The sequence below is a fragment of the Sorex fumeus genome, unplaced genomic scaffold (genome assembly GCF_029834395.1).
Source record: "Sorex fumeus unplaced genomic scaffold, SorFum_2.1 ptg000043l, whole genome shotgun sequence".
In the NCBI taxonomy this organism is placed as follows: Eukaryota; Metazoa; Chordata; class Mammalia; order Eulipotyphla; family Soricidae; genus Sorex; species Sorex fumeus.
Genome location: NW_026606100.1, coordinates 8,200,307 through 8,216,566, shown reverse-complemented (window position 1 = coordinate 8,216,566; position 16,260 = coordinate 8,200,307). Strand labels below are relative to the sequence as shown.

At 39.1% G+C, this 16,260-nt stretch overlaps 1 protein-coding gene across 4 annotated transcripts in view; it reads right to left on the bottom strand.

Moving 5' to 3' along the window:
• Positions 1-16,260, bottom strand: part of RNLS (renalase, FAD dependent amine oxidase) — a 432,063-nt gene that overhangs the window by 99,399 nt on the left and 316,404 nt on the right. For all 4 annotated transcript variants that reach the window (XM_056120953.1, XM_056120951.1, XM_056120952.1 and 1 more), the window contains exon 6: positions 13,740-13,915. In XM_056120953.1, coding sequence (XP_055976928.1) covers positions 13,740-13,915 — 176 coding nt within the window. The remainder of the gene's footprint in view (positions 1-13,739; positions 13,916-16,260) is intronic.

Genomic DNA, 16,260 nt, shown 5'->3' with positions numbered 1-16,260 from the left:
TCACTATGCTAAAAGGAAGCAGTATAAACTCCACACTGGTCTGAAAATGAAGTGAGTTACAAACAAAACCCTGAGAGTTACAGAGAGAGGCGGGGGGTGGGGGCTGATAAAAGTGGAATTTTGGGAATAATCTGTGTTGGCAGGGATCTAGAAAAAAAAAAAGAAATTCTCATCCACTGTTGATGAGAATGTTGTTTTGTTCAACACCTACGGAAAACATATCTATCTCCAGATATTGGGTGTCTATCTCCAGAATAGAATACCTTCATTCAAAAGGATGTAAGCACACCATTATTCATTGCAGTATTCAGTACAACAGCTAAGATTTGAAATCAACTAGATATCCAAGGACAGACTAAGTAAATTATGAAGATGTGGTATATATTCACATGTGGAATATTATGAAACTGTAAGGAATGATAAAATCATGCCATTCACTGCAACATGGATGGGACAGGAAGATATGATGCTAAATGATGCCAAGAAAAGGATAAACAACGGGTAATATCACTTATATATGGTATTTAGAATAACTGAATGGTTTCCAGAGGGATGCCTAGACTACCTTTGACCCCAATAGGATGGAGAAGGAAATAAAACGAGGTGAGGGAGAGGAGGTGGAGAAGAGACAAAAGCAAAAGTCATGGGAATTCAGGCACATCAGTGGTGTTAAGGAATTACAGAACTAAATATCCAAACCAAAGAGTCGACAACACTGAAATCATGAAGTCCAAACTTTAAAAACTAACTTTAAAAAGTGGCTGTTCGATGGAGTCTGAGTTGAGGGGAAGAGGAGGGAACCTGGGAACACTGGTGAGGGAAAGAAGACACTGGTGGTTGGATTCGTGCTGAACATTGTATGTCTAAATCGCAACTATGAATAACATTGTAAATCATGGTGCTTTTTAAAAAATTATTTTAAAATTTTTTAAATTAAATGTTTAATAATTATTTTTAAAAATTATTATTTTAAAAATTTTTAAAAATAATAAAAATATGATACTCTGAAAAAGACATTTTGATAAAGAATATATGCATACTTAACTTTTATTAGACAGTATATATTTATTAGATATAATTTATATATGTAAAAAATATAAATGCATATATTGGTGAATGTCTAATAAAAAGTTTGACTTTCATGGTTTATGGAAGTGCTATAACAAAAACCAAGGAGAAAACAAAGAATAAGGAAATTTGAAAAGATCTGGTTAAGCCTTTTATTTATTTATGTATTTAATTTAAAAACTTTAAGCAACAGTAATTTATAGGCTCATATGTTTTATAGGTATAATTTTATACCTCTTCAAAATTTATAGTACCACACCACACCCAGAACCTAAGTACCAATATTTTCTACCATACATCTGACTGTGACGATAGCAAGGTCTTAATCAGAAGGTAGAATAAATAAATACATAAATAAATAGAGAAGAAAAAAGAAAGAAAGAAAGAAAGAAAGAAAGAAAAAGAGATTCAGATTTTTCAGTCTGAACCTCCTTGTCCATCAGCCCTCTATCCCCTAAAAAGGAGATGAAAGTACTGACAGCTCTAGAACTGAACTAAATGAGTATCCAGAAGTAAGGAAATGTCTAGATATTGCACCACAACAAACCTTAAAGCCTTAGATTCAACTTATCTCTTCAAACTCAACATCCATTTCCTCACAGCACCCAGCATTTCCACAAACTGAACTACTGGTCATTCTTCAGATGTCCTATGTGCTTGCCTGCTTCTAGGGAAATACATGTGTTGGAATAGCATTCTCTTTCCCCATCTGTCTTCATGTTGTAGGATTTAGCTTAAATAAATGAAATAGTTTACTAGTTAAAGGAGGAAGCAATTCTTGCTTAGATTCTCTGTGTTTACACAATCCATTGTGCCTGTCTTTCCCATTGTAAACTATACCATAATGATCTGGTCACGGTTGATCTTTATAATTATATAGAAAAAATAATTAACCTTGAAAGAAAGGGAGCTATCTTTGAGACCTCAAAATCCATCATGATGTCTGATACAGAGCAGGAGCTCAATAAATGTGTGTTGAAAAGATGAGTCTATTTTATTAAAATTTAATATGGCCATAAGTAACTTTTGTCAGTTGAACTGTTTTTTTTTTCATTAGTTTTATAGCAAAATACTGTGTCAACTCTAAGTAGACATACCCTTTTAAAATAAGCTTTCTTTCTTTTAGGAAATCCACACCCACTTAATAAAATCCATCATCTAGTCTTGGAAAGTAATACTGAGTACAGATAAAAATATATAGTATTTTTTCCATAAAAAGATATTGCTTTACACAGTATTTTTTGTAAAGTAATGTTATTCAAAGTAACTCTTCTAAAAAGAAAAATCTCATGATATTGACAGCATGGAAGGGAAAGTCCCATGATACTTTAGGAAAAAAATGAGGTAGTTAAACTCAAAAGCATTAAAATATCTAATAGTCCATATGACATGGAATTTTTTGAAAAGGGAAATATCTGCCTATATAAATGTCATTAGTCTGTGGCTGTATGTCTTTAATTAAAATGACATTGATGTCTCCATTGATGATCTCCTACACTGGTAACTGCCTCAGATTTAGTGGAAGCAACCGGTTATGTGACAATGACAAAAAGGTGAGACATTACTCAATGGAATGCTTAGAACTGAGACTTCCTGTTAGATTTCTTGCTGTTGATAAAATGGGTCATATTCTAGTCTACCAATTGCCGAGGACTTGTTTTGACTTCCAAAGGTTACTGCAAACTTATAGTGCATGGGCAAGAGTGCTCTTGTGGCCATAATGTTATGATGGGAAAAACTGACTCATGGAATAAATGCATTAAATTACAAGCACTGGAAAATGTGAAAAACTAGTTTAGGAATAAATAGTAACTTGCCAGAAAATGCATAAGCTTAAAAGAAAACAAACCCATGGGGATATGGTTCTGCCAGCAGGGATATCTGTACCTGTGAGGTGAGTGCATTAGCAGCCTGATGGCACCTTCAGACATCCAGATACCCCAATATTGCTGCTGTGCCTTTGGCCAGACCCCAAAAACTTGGGACAAAGTTTACCAAGAAAGTAATCGGCCAAAAGTTAGGTGCGTGGGAGACACACCCACAAACCACCTCTGGCTCAGCTATAAAATTGCAGGCATGGCCTCTCTGGTTCCTGATCGAACTGCTTAATGGCCATGATCCTAGAGTCTCAGAAACGAATCTCTGAACCCAAAGGCTTTTGGCAGAAATGCGTCCTATTCCTGCAGTAGGTTACTGGCGCTGGGTCACTCCAGGTGGGAATAGGTTTCGTGCCTTGGCCTGTTTCCCCTGGCGACCTGGTGACCACTATCCTCCAAAGGCCACTGGACAGTCAGGTTTGGGCCTGCAGTGGCGAGACACACGGGGCCTCACCACATGGGGGTGGAGCCGACTCTTTCTCCCCATCCCAATGAGACCCTGAGTCACCGCCTACAAACGGCCTCTCTTGTTCCTGATCAAGTTGATTAATAGCCATGATACCGGAGACTCAGAAACAAATCTTGAAACCCAGCGGCTTTTGGCAGAAATGCATCTGGACTGCATACAAGGTGACCGCTGGCTCAGAGCTTATTGGGAAGCCAGGTATGAGCTGGCAATGATGGGGCAAGTGCAGTTTCATGGGAAGGAGGGTGGTACCGGCTCGTCCTTCACATCCTACCGAGGTCATGAGTTGCCCCCCACAAGCGGCTCTCTGGCATGGCCATGGCTCCAGAGGCAAAAAGACTTAATCCAGAACCTGGCAGCTTGCAGAAGAAAAGTGAATGCACCATGTGTTAAACTACAGTGCCATGCCTCTCCAGGAGGGAAAGGGTGTTGCTCCCTTCCGCCTTTTACCCCCTGGCAGCAAGGTGGCCGCCGCCTCAGAGCTTATAGGAAAACCAGGTATGAACCGGCGGTGAAAGGGCAACTACAGTCTCATGGGAAGGGGGGGTGGTATCGGCATGTCCTTCACGCCCTACTGAGGTCACAAGTTGCCCCCTATGAGCGGCTCTCCGACATGGCCATAACACCAGACACACAGAAACCAATCTCGTAATTATCTGGCTCTTTACAGGAATCCAAAATTGTGGCCGTGTGACATTATATGATTCTCATAACCAGCTATAGAAAACAAAATATTTCACAATGCCTTTTCAGCAATTCTGATTATTTGGGGGGAAATTCTAAACAATAATGGTGTATCTTTCATCGAAATAATGAATGTAATCAATGTAGAGAAGAGTTAAGTAGAAATCATCTGCCTCACAGGCATTTGGAGGGGTTGGGGGGAGGTACACTGGGGTTCTTGGTGATGAAAAATGAGTACTGGTAAAGGGAAAGGTGTTTGATCATTGTATGACTGAGACTTAAACCTGAAAGCTTAGTAATTTTTCCCACAGTGATTCAATAAATAAATATAAAAATAAAAAAATAAAAAAATTAAGGTGGAGTTCATGCCCAATTCAATCAGCTAATCAGTGGCTGAATAAATAGCAGTACTCCTACAAAAAAAATATAAAACCCAACTGACCAAAGTTCCTTGTGTCCATAGAGAGCTGCCACTTTTACGCCCATTGCTCTGATGTGATTCAACAGTCCCATATGTCATGATTTAGCATCATTGTCTCTGGCACTGAAACAGGAACAGTTCTATTGAAAATCCCAGTTTAGAATATTTGCATATGTGAAACTTAGAGAAAAGTATGAGACTTAAAAGAGATAAAAGTGTGTAAGAAAAAAGAACCAGTGGGACAGCATGTGGTAATTTAGGAAGTGGCAAGGGATAGAGCCTAAATACTAAGAAAGGATCACTGAAGCCCCCTTCTCTCCCCTCTTCTTGCAACTACTTTTTAAATATTGTTGAGAACATGCTTTGCACTAATGTAAATGTTTTCTACTAAATTTTCTCACTTCATTCTAACCATAGCCTTATGAGACAGATAGTGATCCAGAGTCTAGCATGCTTAAAAGTACGTGGAAAACCAAGGCTTAAGCCTAAGTTTTTCAGACAACAAAATTCAACCTGAGAATCATAGTATATAAAAAAGTTCTTACTACAAAGTACTTATCCTAAACGGCCATATGCTTAAGTGTTTGTGATGCTCTAGCCAATGTCTTCCAGAGTTATCAGCATTTCTACAATCTATTTACTAATCATAGTATAACATAATATAAGAAGCTATGAAAATTTATGAAAATCGTCATATTGACTATTTTGTTAAAACTGTGTAAGCTTAACCCACTTTGGCTGTTCCTAAAATGTATATTCAAACTAAGTATCCAAGACTAGATCTGATGGATAATGTTGAAGAGTATGTGTCTTTCAGTATATTCTGAAAGACACAGTCCATCTAGTTGAAATAGTGTGACTTATAAGGTAGGTATGTTTAAAGGAACAGGCCTTTGGATTTTAGTGTTTGCAGTTTCTATTTCAAATATATGCTTAAAAGAAGAAAATTAGCTATAAGCTTTTGGGGGGCAGACTAAACTAAAATGTTGCTTCTGCTGGAGTAATAGTACAGTGGTAGGATACAGCCAACACAGGTTCAATGCTCAGCACTACATATGGTTCCCTGAGCTAACCAGGAGTGACTCCTGAGTGTAGAGCCAGGAGTAAGCCCTAAGTACTGCGAGGTGGCCCCCAAAACAAACAACAACAAAAACAGAAGTAGCAACAAATGTTGGCAAGGATGCGCAGAAAGGGATCCTTTATGGGCTCTTCAAGCCCATGTTCTCCTTGAACATGTATCTTGCTTGCTTGTCTCTATATTTCTTCACTTACCAAGTGCCACTGGAGAAACCTGTGTTCTATATTAAACACACACTTTTCTCTTTCTCTCCCCTCACTTTTTTTCTAAATCGGTTTCAATAAAAACTATCTTGCTTCACCACGCCCCTCTCCGCCCTGCCCTAAAGAAAAACAAAAGAAAAGGGAATCTTTATGTACTGTAACTTGATGTAGTCAGTATGTGAAATGATATGGAAAATAGTTTTTTTAATTTAACAATTTAAAATGGCAGGTATATGGCCCACATGATAGAGTGCACACCTAGCATCTTTCAGGTCCTGATTTTGAGTCATAACACAGCATGTTCGCCCCATCCCCTCCATCCCAGCATTCTATGTCTCGCCAGCACTGCAGAGTGTGGCACCAGTCCCTAAGCATGATAGGGTGTAGCTCTATAAATTGTTTTTTATCCAAAATGGAATTATGGATCTATTGTAATCCATAAATTCAGCTCCTGGGTATTTTTCTCTGAAAAAAAAAAAACACCGAAAACACTAATTTGAGAGGCTACATACCATCTTCTTTGTAGTATAACTGACCATAACCAAATTATGGAAAGAGCCAAGTGTCCATTGATGAATCAAAGGATAAAGAAAACGTGGTAAAAGGCAATGTGTTGCTTAATGATGTTTGGGTCAATATTTGGCTGCAAGTATGATGGTGGCTGCAACAGACTGTACTACACAGACTACATGTATGATGTATGGTAGACTATACCATGTAGGTTTGTGTAATTATGCTTCATGACATGCCACAAATCAAATCAACTAACAATGCATTTCTCATCAAGCATCTCCATCATTAAAACACATACCTATATTTAGTCATAAAAAGGTCAAAATATTGCAATTATGACAGCATGAGTGGACCTTGAGGGCATTATATTCAGTAAGATAATTAAGAGAAAAACAAATAAAATAATCTCAGTGATACATGGAATCTAAAAACATAGAACAGATTGGTAGTGACTAGGGGAGGGATGTAGAAGTATGGGTGAAATAGGTTAAGAAAGTCAAAAGCTACCTTAGTTGTAAAATAAGCATAAAAGTACAATATTCAACAGGGTGACAGTTAACGATACTATGCTGTGCATTTGAAAGTGGCTAAATAAATCTTAAATAAATCTTAGAAGTAGTCATCACAAGGAAAAAATGTAATTATGTATGGGGATGGTATTAAACTCAAAATATAATGCTGCAGTTCAGAATAAGAGAAGGAACACATGGAGGGTGCGGGATCCCGGAGGAAAAGAAAAAAGAAAAAACAGGTTCCAAAAAGAGCCGAGAGCACCGGCAAGTTACAGATGGAGTAGGCGCCGCATCCCGCCTCCCCCAGATGGAACCCTGGTGACCAGAAGCCTCTACAAACACAGCTCGAGTATGCGGGAACGAGGACTTTTTCTCAAAACCTCTATATACAAAGACATCTCTCTATATACAAAGTGATCAATGAGAAGTAAACCACCCAATCTTTCTCCCTGAAAATCAGAGTTAAGTTTGGAGCATGGCCACAGCCCCAGAAACACAAGGACTTAATGCAGAAACCAGCAGCTTAGAGCAGAAAAGTGAACGGACAATGAGTTAACCCAGGCCATCATTTCTGCCCAGAGGGGAAAGGGTGTTGCCCCATTCGCCCTCTCTTCTCTGGAAAGAAGGATGGCGGCCGCATGGGAGCCTTGTGGACAGCAGGTATGAGCCGGGGGTGTGGGGGGCAACTAAAACTTCACGAGAAGGGGGGCATTCCGGTCCGTCCTTCACGCCCTACCGAGGTCAACAGTTGCCCCCCACGAGCGGCTCCCCAGCACGGCCACAGTCCCAGAAGCACAAGGACTTAATGCAGAACCCGGCAGCTTGGAGCAGAAAAGTGAAAGGACTATGCGTTAATCCAGGCCATCAAGTCTGCCGGAGGGGAAAGGGTGTTATCCCATTCGCCCTCTCTTCTCTGGAAAGAAGGATGGCGGCCGCATGGGAGCCTTGTGGACAGCAGGTATGAGCCGGGGGTGTGGGGGCAACTAAAACCTCATGGGAAGGGGGGCGTTCCGGTCCGTCCTTCACGCCCTACCGAGGTCACCAGTTGCCCCCCCACGAGCGGCTCTCCAGCACGGCCACAGCCCCAGAAGCACAAGGGCTTAATGCAGAACCCAGCAGCTTGGAGCAGAAAAGTGAACGGACTATGCGTTAATCCAGGCAATCATTTCTGCCCAGAGGGGAAAGGGTGTTGCTCCCTTCCGCCCTCCTCCCTCTGGAAAGAAAGATGGCGGCCACATGGGAGCCTTGTGGACAGCAAGTATGAGCCGGGGGTGTGGGGGCGACTAAAACCTCATGGGAAGGGGGGCGTTCTGGTCCGTCCTTCACGCCCTACCGAGGTCACCAGTCGCCCCTCACGAGCGGCTCTCCAGCACGGCCACGGCCCCAGAAGCACAAGGACTTAATGCAGAACCCAGCAGCTTGGAGCAGAAAAGTGAACGGACTATGCGTTGATCCAGCCCATCAAGTCTGCCGGAGGGGAAAGGGTGTTGCCCCATTCGCCCTCTCCTCTCTGGAAAGAAAGATGGCGGCCACATGGGAGCCTTGTGGACAGCAGGTATGAGCCGGGAGTGTGGGGGCGACTAAAACCTCATGGGAAGGGGGGCGTTCCGGTCCGTCCTTCACGCCCTACCGAGGTCACCAGTTGCCCCCCTCGAGCGGCTCTCCAGCACGGCCACAGCCCCAGAAGCACAAGGGCTTAATGCAGAACCCAGCAGCTTGGAGCAGAAAAGTGAACGGACTATGCATTGATCCAGGCCATCAAGTCTGCCGGAGGGGAATGGGTGTTGCCCCATTCGCCCTCTCCTCTCTGGAAAGAAAGATGGCGGCCACATGGGAGCCTTGTGGACAGCAGGTATGAGCCGGGAGTGTGGGGGCGACTAAAACCTCATGGGAAGGGGGGCGTTTCGGTCCGCCCTTCATGCCCTACCGAGGCCACCAGTTGCCCCCACGAGCGGCTCTCCAGCACGGCCACAGCCCCAGAAGCACAATGACCTAATGCAGAACCCAGCAGCTTGGAGCAGAAAAGTGAAAGGACTATGCGTTAATCCAGGCAATCATTTCTGCCCAGAGGGGAAAGGGTGTTGCTCCCTTCCGCCCTCCTCCCTCTGGAAAGAAAGATGGCGGCCACATGGGAGCCTTGTGGACAGCAGGTATGAGCCGGGGGTGTGGGGGCGACTAAAACCTCATGGGAAGGGGGGCATTTCGCTCCGCCCTTCACGCCCTACCGAGGCCACCGGTTGCCCCCCGCGAGCGGCTCTCCAGCACGGCCAGGACTCCAGAACACAGAAACCAATTTCTTAACTATCTGACTTTCAGTAGAAATACTTCCAGGGTCAATAGGTAAAAGAGCAGAAATCGAAAACCAACATTTAATTCTTGAACCCAGCCGTAAAAAGCAAATCACTTCACAATGCTTTTTCAACATGTCTGATTTGGGGGGGGGGGTAAACTCTAAATAATAGTGGTGAATCTTTTATTGAAACAATGAATCTAATCAAAGCAGATAGAGTGTTAACTAGAATTCATCTGCCTCACAGGGACGGGGAGGGGTGGGGGGTGGGGTTTTATTGGGGTTCTTCATGGTAAAAAATAAGTATTGGTAAAGGGAAATGTGTTTGATATTAGCATGACTGAGACATAAACCTGAAAGCTTTGTAACCTTTCCCACAGTGATTCAATAAATAAATTAAAAAAAAATATAATGCTGCATATATATTTATGTTAGTAAAAAAAAGATGCCATTTAAAATGCATAAGAATATGGCCAGAGAGATAGCACAGTGGGTAAGCTTTGTGCCTTGCACACATCTGACCCTTACTTTAATTCTCAGAACCCCATATGGTCCCCTGAGCACTACCAAGAGTGATCCCTAAGTGAGTCTGGCTCAGAAACAAACAAAAATAAATTGAAAAAAAATTTATAATAAAGTGAAAAATAAAAACATCAATAACCACCTAACCTTCAAGGCTAAAATTATTCAGTTATCCACCAGAAAAAATAATCTCAAGAGGGAGCCAATAAATGTATGGATGATCTCAGATTTTTATGTGAGTACTCTCCACATTACCACCAAACATTACTCTAATGAAAATTCTTGCATAAATTATTGCAAATGCCTTCTGTTCTCTTTTATTTCTTTTTTTTAACTTCTCTAATTAAGGATGTCTATTTGAGGCAAATCAGTTGGAATTGAGCAAGACAAATTAGAGAATTCTCCTTGAAATGTACAAAGATATACTGTCTCATGGGAAAAGGTAGAGTCAAAAGTGAAAAGTCTGAATGGAGATGGAAGAAAATAATGAGAAAAAGAGATAAGTAAAAGCTATGATGGAGATTCCAGAAGTGGGATTAATGCAGAATGAAAAGAGACAGGGAATGAAAATAGAGAGGATGATGGGTTTTGGATATTCTTTAAAGTTCTAAAAAAATAGACTAGTTAAGAGATATAGCTGAATGTGCGAGGCCCTGGGTTCAATCACTGGGACCACATGGCCCACTGGCCCTGGTAGCCTCTTAGCACCTCTGGATCCTGAGCTCTATAGTATAGGTGTAAGTTTAAGAGACCTGTGTAACTGTCACTCCCCAACTTTGGGTGTGGCCTCTGAGGGAAAAATCAATAGCAGTAGAGATGGAGATTACTGAAAATCCCTTTTAGGTTGGTGAAACGTGTTTCTTGAACTATACTACAACTCATGACCGGGTCATGAGGGGCTCTGCTTTTAATTTTTCAGTTACAATAGAGTAACTTACATAGGGGATCTCAGATTGCTCATAAATTCTCTTTGTTTATGTATCACAGGAATATTCTAAAATGATGGTAATCTCTCTGCTCATAGATTTTATTCAATTCTCGAACAGTTCATGTCCCAAGAGAAAGTCCAATCTAAGAGGAAAAGAGGACATGAGGAAAAACAACTATACAAGAGAATTGATTCCTAATTCTACAGTCAAAGATTAAGAGCACAAATACTTTTTTTGTCTAAGATTATCAATGTATTTATTCCCCAACTTTGTCTTTTTCCCACTACATTACTCTCTTGATAATCATGGCGATTTTTTAAAAATTAAGTAATCACTGAATATGACAAGAAGAAGTGGGGAAATGGACACTGATATTTTTTAGGGACTAAAGAAAGAAGGAAAATTAAGAGTTAAAAGTAAAAGCAAATTAGGCAGCCAAGAAAGTCTGAGAAAGGCATCATGATGAATCCTGAAACAAAGGAAAGCAGAGCAAATGTTAGCAGTAAGAATATTAGGGTTATTAAACTGATTAAATGTTCCCTGTTGAGGTATAGGAAAGTATTTTCAATTATCATTACTCTTCTTCTGAGAGAACTAATATATTATAATTTCCACAGAAGCCTTACATCAATGCATCACAGCCTAGGCTTCGAGTTATATTAACGGGATAAATATTTAAATCGTGAAGGGTGAATAGCTACAGAACAGAAGAGTCAGAATGATATAACTGAGAGGGCTATATTGTTGCTGACTTTGAAGATAGAGGACAGGGTCTCAGATCAAGGAATGTGAGCCACGGTTAGGCTCAAACTACAAGAAAATAAATTCTCTCCTAGAACGATGGAACAAAAGACCTGTAGCTACTTTTATTTTAGCTAAGAAAGAAACCATCTTTGAACTTATGACTCAGAAGTGTATAATTCTCTACCTGTGGGTTTTTTTGCTTTAAAATGCTTTTTTGGATTAATTTAGTAATTTTTAAGTATAGTTTAGGTCACATGTTTATCACAGAATTAACATTTATGGTACAGTTACTATCGGCCCCCTCCCCCTCAAAAAAAATCCCACCTGAGACCCACCATCACTGGCACTATGTTACTTCTAATTCACCTTTTCATACCCCAGACCTCTTTCTACTGCTTAAGTTTCACCATCATTTTATATTGTCTATTCCCTTGTTTTATCTCTTTCTTTATAGGCTATGTATAAGAGAGAACATCCAGTATTTGTCCTTCTCTCTCTAACTCATTTTTCTCAATTTGATATCCTCCAGTTCCATCCAAGTTGCATAAAAATGCAAGATTTCATCTTTTCTTAGGGTCACGTAGTAGTCTGTTGTCTATATACACCACAACTTCTTTCTCCATTCTTGTGTCATTGGACCTCTGGGTCATTTCCATATTCTATCTATCATAATTAGTGCTTCAATGAAAGTAGGTTGTGCACATATTTTTTTTGGATCAATATTTTTGTGTTTTGGAGGTAGATGCTAAGAAATAAAATCACTGGGCCATCTGCTAGAGCAGTTGTAGGAAACAAGAACAGTTAAAAAAAGTGGGAAGGACTTAAATGCAGGCAGGCTGCTTCTTGTCATTATTAGCCAACTTTAGGGAATTAGTTCCACGTCATTGTGTCATTGCTGTAGTAGGGTAGAAACTCAAAAGCCCACAGGGCTACTTTTTATATTCTTATCTTCCTTTTTCTTTTCTCCCTGCTTATCTCCTCCTCTGATAACTGGATTCTGGGTCACAGTATAAGGTCCCCCAAAAAAGAGGAAAAAAATGCAAAGTCAAGCGGAATCCAGGATAAGGAACCCTTAACCCACAACCTCTGACTAGGGCAGTAATTACCAGTTCTTTGGTCTGTGAGGGTTTGAATGATTCCACCCTTTGTTAGAGAGAAGAAAGGAAGAGGGTGTGGTGTGAAGTATGTTGTGATTCCTTTATAATAGAAAATTTAAGAACTATTGTTTCTTTTAAAGAACTCTATGAATTGCAAAATACTTTGCAGCAAATCTAGCTTCAAATCTTCAGCAAGATTATTTGTCTGTTTTCTCTGCAGCCAACCTAAAACTGAGTTAAAATTTTAAAATTGAGCAGCGGAGATTTTTCAGTGCGTTGAAAAAGGAAAAGTAAAGCCATTTAAAGTGACCATGATGTGTTTAAGTAAATATTTTTCCAAAGGTTCACTGTGTAATTTAACTTGAGAAGATATGGGTAAACACAGAGACCTGCCTTAATGTTTTAGAAAGTAATTTACCATTTCCTCTGATTTTTGAAAGTCTTTAAAATATACAAAATCCACTGCAGTTTCTCAAAACACTACTTTTTCTAAAGGTTTCACAGCCCAGATAACCAATAGTGATGACAAAGCTGCTAATCAATGGGTTTTTTGGGAAGAAAAACAGACAACTCACTGCTTCTGTTCTCAATGTCTGTCCTTTGCCTCATTCTCTCCAAATCACGTTACCACTGAGTTTACAGAACAGAAGGCATTTGCTATGATTACTCACAAACTTCTGTTAGACTATGCAGCGATATTTCAGAAAAGTCAACATTTACTTAGTGCAAAGAGCTTTTAGTTGGAATGAACAGACTGATCATCAAGTTTATCTAATCCTGAAAAACAACTCAAATAGCTCATCTGTTCAGGTATTCATCTTTCTCCCACAAAGAGCTTTCTGGGAAATAGTCAAAATAAAAGTAGAAAGTTAAAATGAAAACTATGGTGGCAACATACACTTACAAGGTTGATTTGATATACTGAAAAAAAGGTGGGAGGTTAAAGTGGTCTCTAAACACCCAAAGTACTGACTGAGAACCCCCAAAGACACAGTTGTGTTTTGATATATAACTTGCTTCATTTGTATGACATACGACAAAGTTTCATTGTATATAAGTATTGAGAACTACAATTTAAAACATGGAAAATTGTATGCACCTCTGATGGACAAATAAAAGTATTTTAAAAAATTCTGCAGAGGTTTGCACTTACACTTAAGGCAAACACATTTCTTTTGGAGAACAAATTTTAATTTTACATTTATACTTTAACAATTGAAAATTATAGAAAACAATAACTATATTTTTTAACTATAGAGGTGAAGAATGAGAAAGTAAAATCAGTTGCTGATTATAAGAAAAAAGTGTGCTCAGACCACTGTATTATCTGGTTACCTGTGAGTGTCTCCATTTCTGGCACTTGATAGCAATTGGCTGAGGCAAACCTGGCAAAATATTTTGCAGCTGCTGGAGGATTAACTCCTGCGCATGCTCAATGCTGTGATCCAAATGCTGAACTCCAAATGGGACGGTAGTATGTATCATAAGAGAAGGTCCGATGTTTGATGCCTCTAGTACAAAAGAAACAAAGATACATGCTATGGTGGGTAACATGAAAGTATCTTTTAGCATTTTAATCAAGGCTTAGGAACTGAAAGACAGTGATCAGACAATAAAAGATGATGAAAAAGATTCTAATATTGAGACATAAAAATTGGCTATTTTATTTTTAAAAAAATTCTTTTCATTTATTTTTTAATTGAATCATAGTGATATGCACAGTTACAAAGTTGTTCATAACTGGGTTTCAGTAATATAAAGTGCCAACACCTGTCCCATCACCAGTACACATTTTCCACCACCAATGTCCCCAGATTCCTTCCTGCTCCTGCCTTTGCCTGCCTCTATGGTGGGCACTTTCCTTCTCTTTGAGAATCAGGTTATTTCTTAAAATCAAACAAAATTATCTCTAATGGGGAAGACAGATTCAACAGGTAAGTTAGCAAATTTTCAGCTCTTGATAAAAACTGCATAAGAAGATCATCTAATATTCACCACCTTGAGTAGAATTAAACTTACTGGCATGTTCATCTTTAACACATTAAATCATAAAATTTTCCGGTCAAAGACATTTCTTAAAGTCTATCATCTCCTAAAATTATGAAGACAAAGCGGATCTTCAAGAAATACTTAACCTTCTTTAATCTTAAACCAATTGCAAACATTTTTGAAACTATATACATGCAAGAATATATTTTCATTTCATTTCATTTTCAAACGAAAAGTCACTAAAATTATAAAGCTTGACTGCATTTTTTTTGTATTTTGTAAGCAGCATTAAAACCAAAAATTTATATCATTCATAATATAAAGCTAATTTCTGTTCGCCACTGAATTTTTTTTACTGTATTTTCACAATACTTCGTATCTTTCATTCTTTAATAGGATATAGGAAGACTGAATGAAGTCTGAAGTTAGTTGAAAGTAAAGTGACTGAGGCATTGGAAAACACAGTTTTGAAAGATGAACAAAAGCTTCCCTGTTATTTATTTAAATCACACACAATAAAAGTTGAAGGGAAAACAATAATGATCTGAAAAACATGAAGTAATATGAAAAGTGATGTCACCCTAAAAGTTCTGTCATTTCCTAAGAGAAGAAAATATTAAAGAGTATAAGTTATATGACAGGAATTGGAAGGACTAATTCTTAACATTCTTTAATTTGGGATTGTAAGCACAAAACAACCATTTCTTGAAATTGACACAATTCTACACATTTGAAAAATATTTGGGAACAATACAAGCTACTTACAGGATTAATGCCCATTTAACTTCTTTACAATTCAATCATTAAAAAAATTTTTTTTGGTTAAAACGAGTATGTTGGTAGTTACCACATGAATCTGTGGTGTGAATTAAATAACACAATGCATGCATGCATGCACATTAGTGCTTACCACAGTTTCTGGCACTGACTAGACGCTTCATAAATATAAACTATGGGAATAAAGCTAAGAACCAGATATATACATGGGAAACATGCCTAATACTGTCCAAGTGAGCACCAGTGATTTTTCTGTAAAGTATTTCGCTTTTCCAATAACCTTGTTCAAAGAATCCTGGAATATAAATTTACAGTAAAACTTGAAAAAGAGTCATACAGTACGATCTGCATTTTAAAGTGGATTGCTCCCATCTTCATATATGTGAAGTGGGAGATCTAACGTTAGAATCCATGCAGTAAATTCAATAATAACAGATGGTACACTGTTCTCGCCTCACAGTAGCTGGAACAACATGAAAGAGGGCCGAGAAAGGCCAATCTCTGAATGCTCAGTATTGAACCTTTAGTGCAGATTTGACTGCTAACACATAGAGAGGACTCAGGAGCACAAATTCTCAACTTGATTCACAGAATATAGACAACTCCTGCCTACTGCCTCCAGGAGAGGAGTGTGTTTATGTTACCAGTAAATAAATTCAGGGGACTCATTCACAGCAAGAGGGTGTCAGCAACACCCCTCAAACAAGAGACACTGAGTCTTCCTGGACACAGAGAAAATAATGGAGTTAGCACTTTGAAGCAGGAGAACTGAGTTTCTGAGTTGGTTTCTCCAAGGCAGTTTCAGATAAAAATGATTATTAGCTGCATGTTGAAAAATCAAGAGGTTGCACTGACCCAGCCATTTGTTCTGGGGAGAACTCATAAAACTATGAAGACCTGTGATGGGGTGTTGCCAGGTTTCTTCCATCTGCATTAGCCATCTACTCCAAGAAAAGTAATAAAAAAGAAAATTTAAGATCCAATATGAAACTGTTCTTGCATAACAATGAGAGAATGACCTGCCTACTTGTTTTTATTAAACTTAGATGAAAAACTTGGGGGAATTTAGATGAAATATGAAATAGCTGCA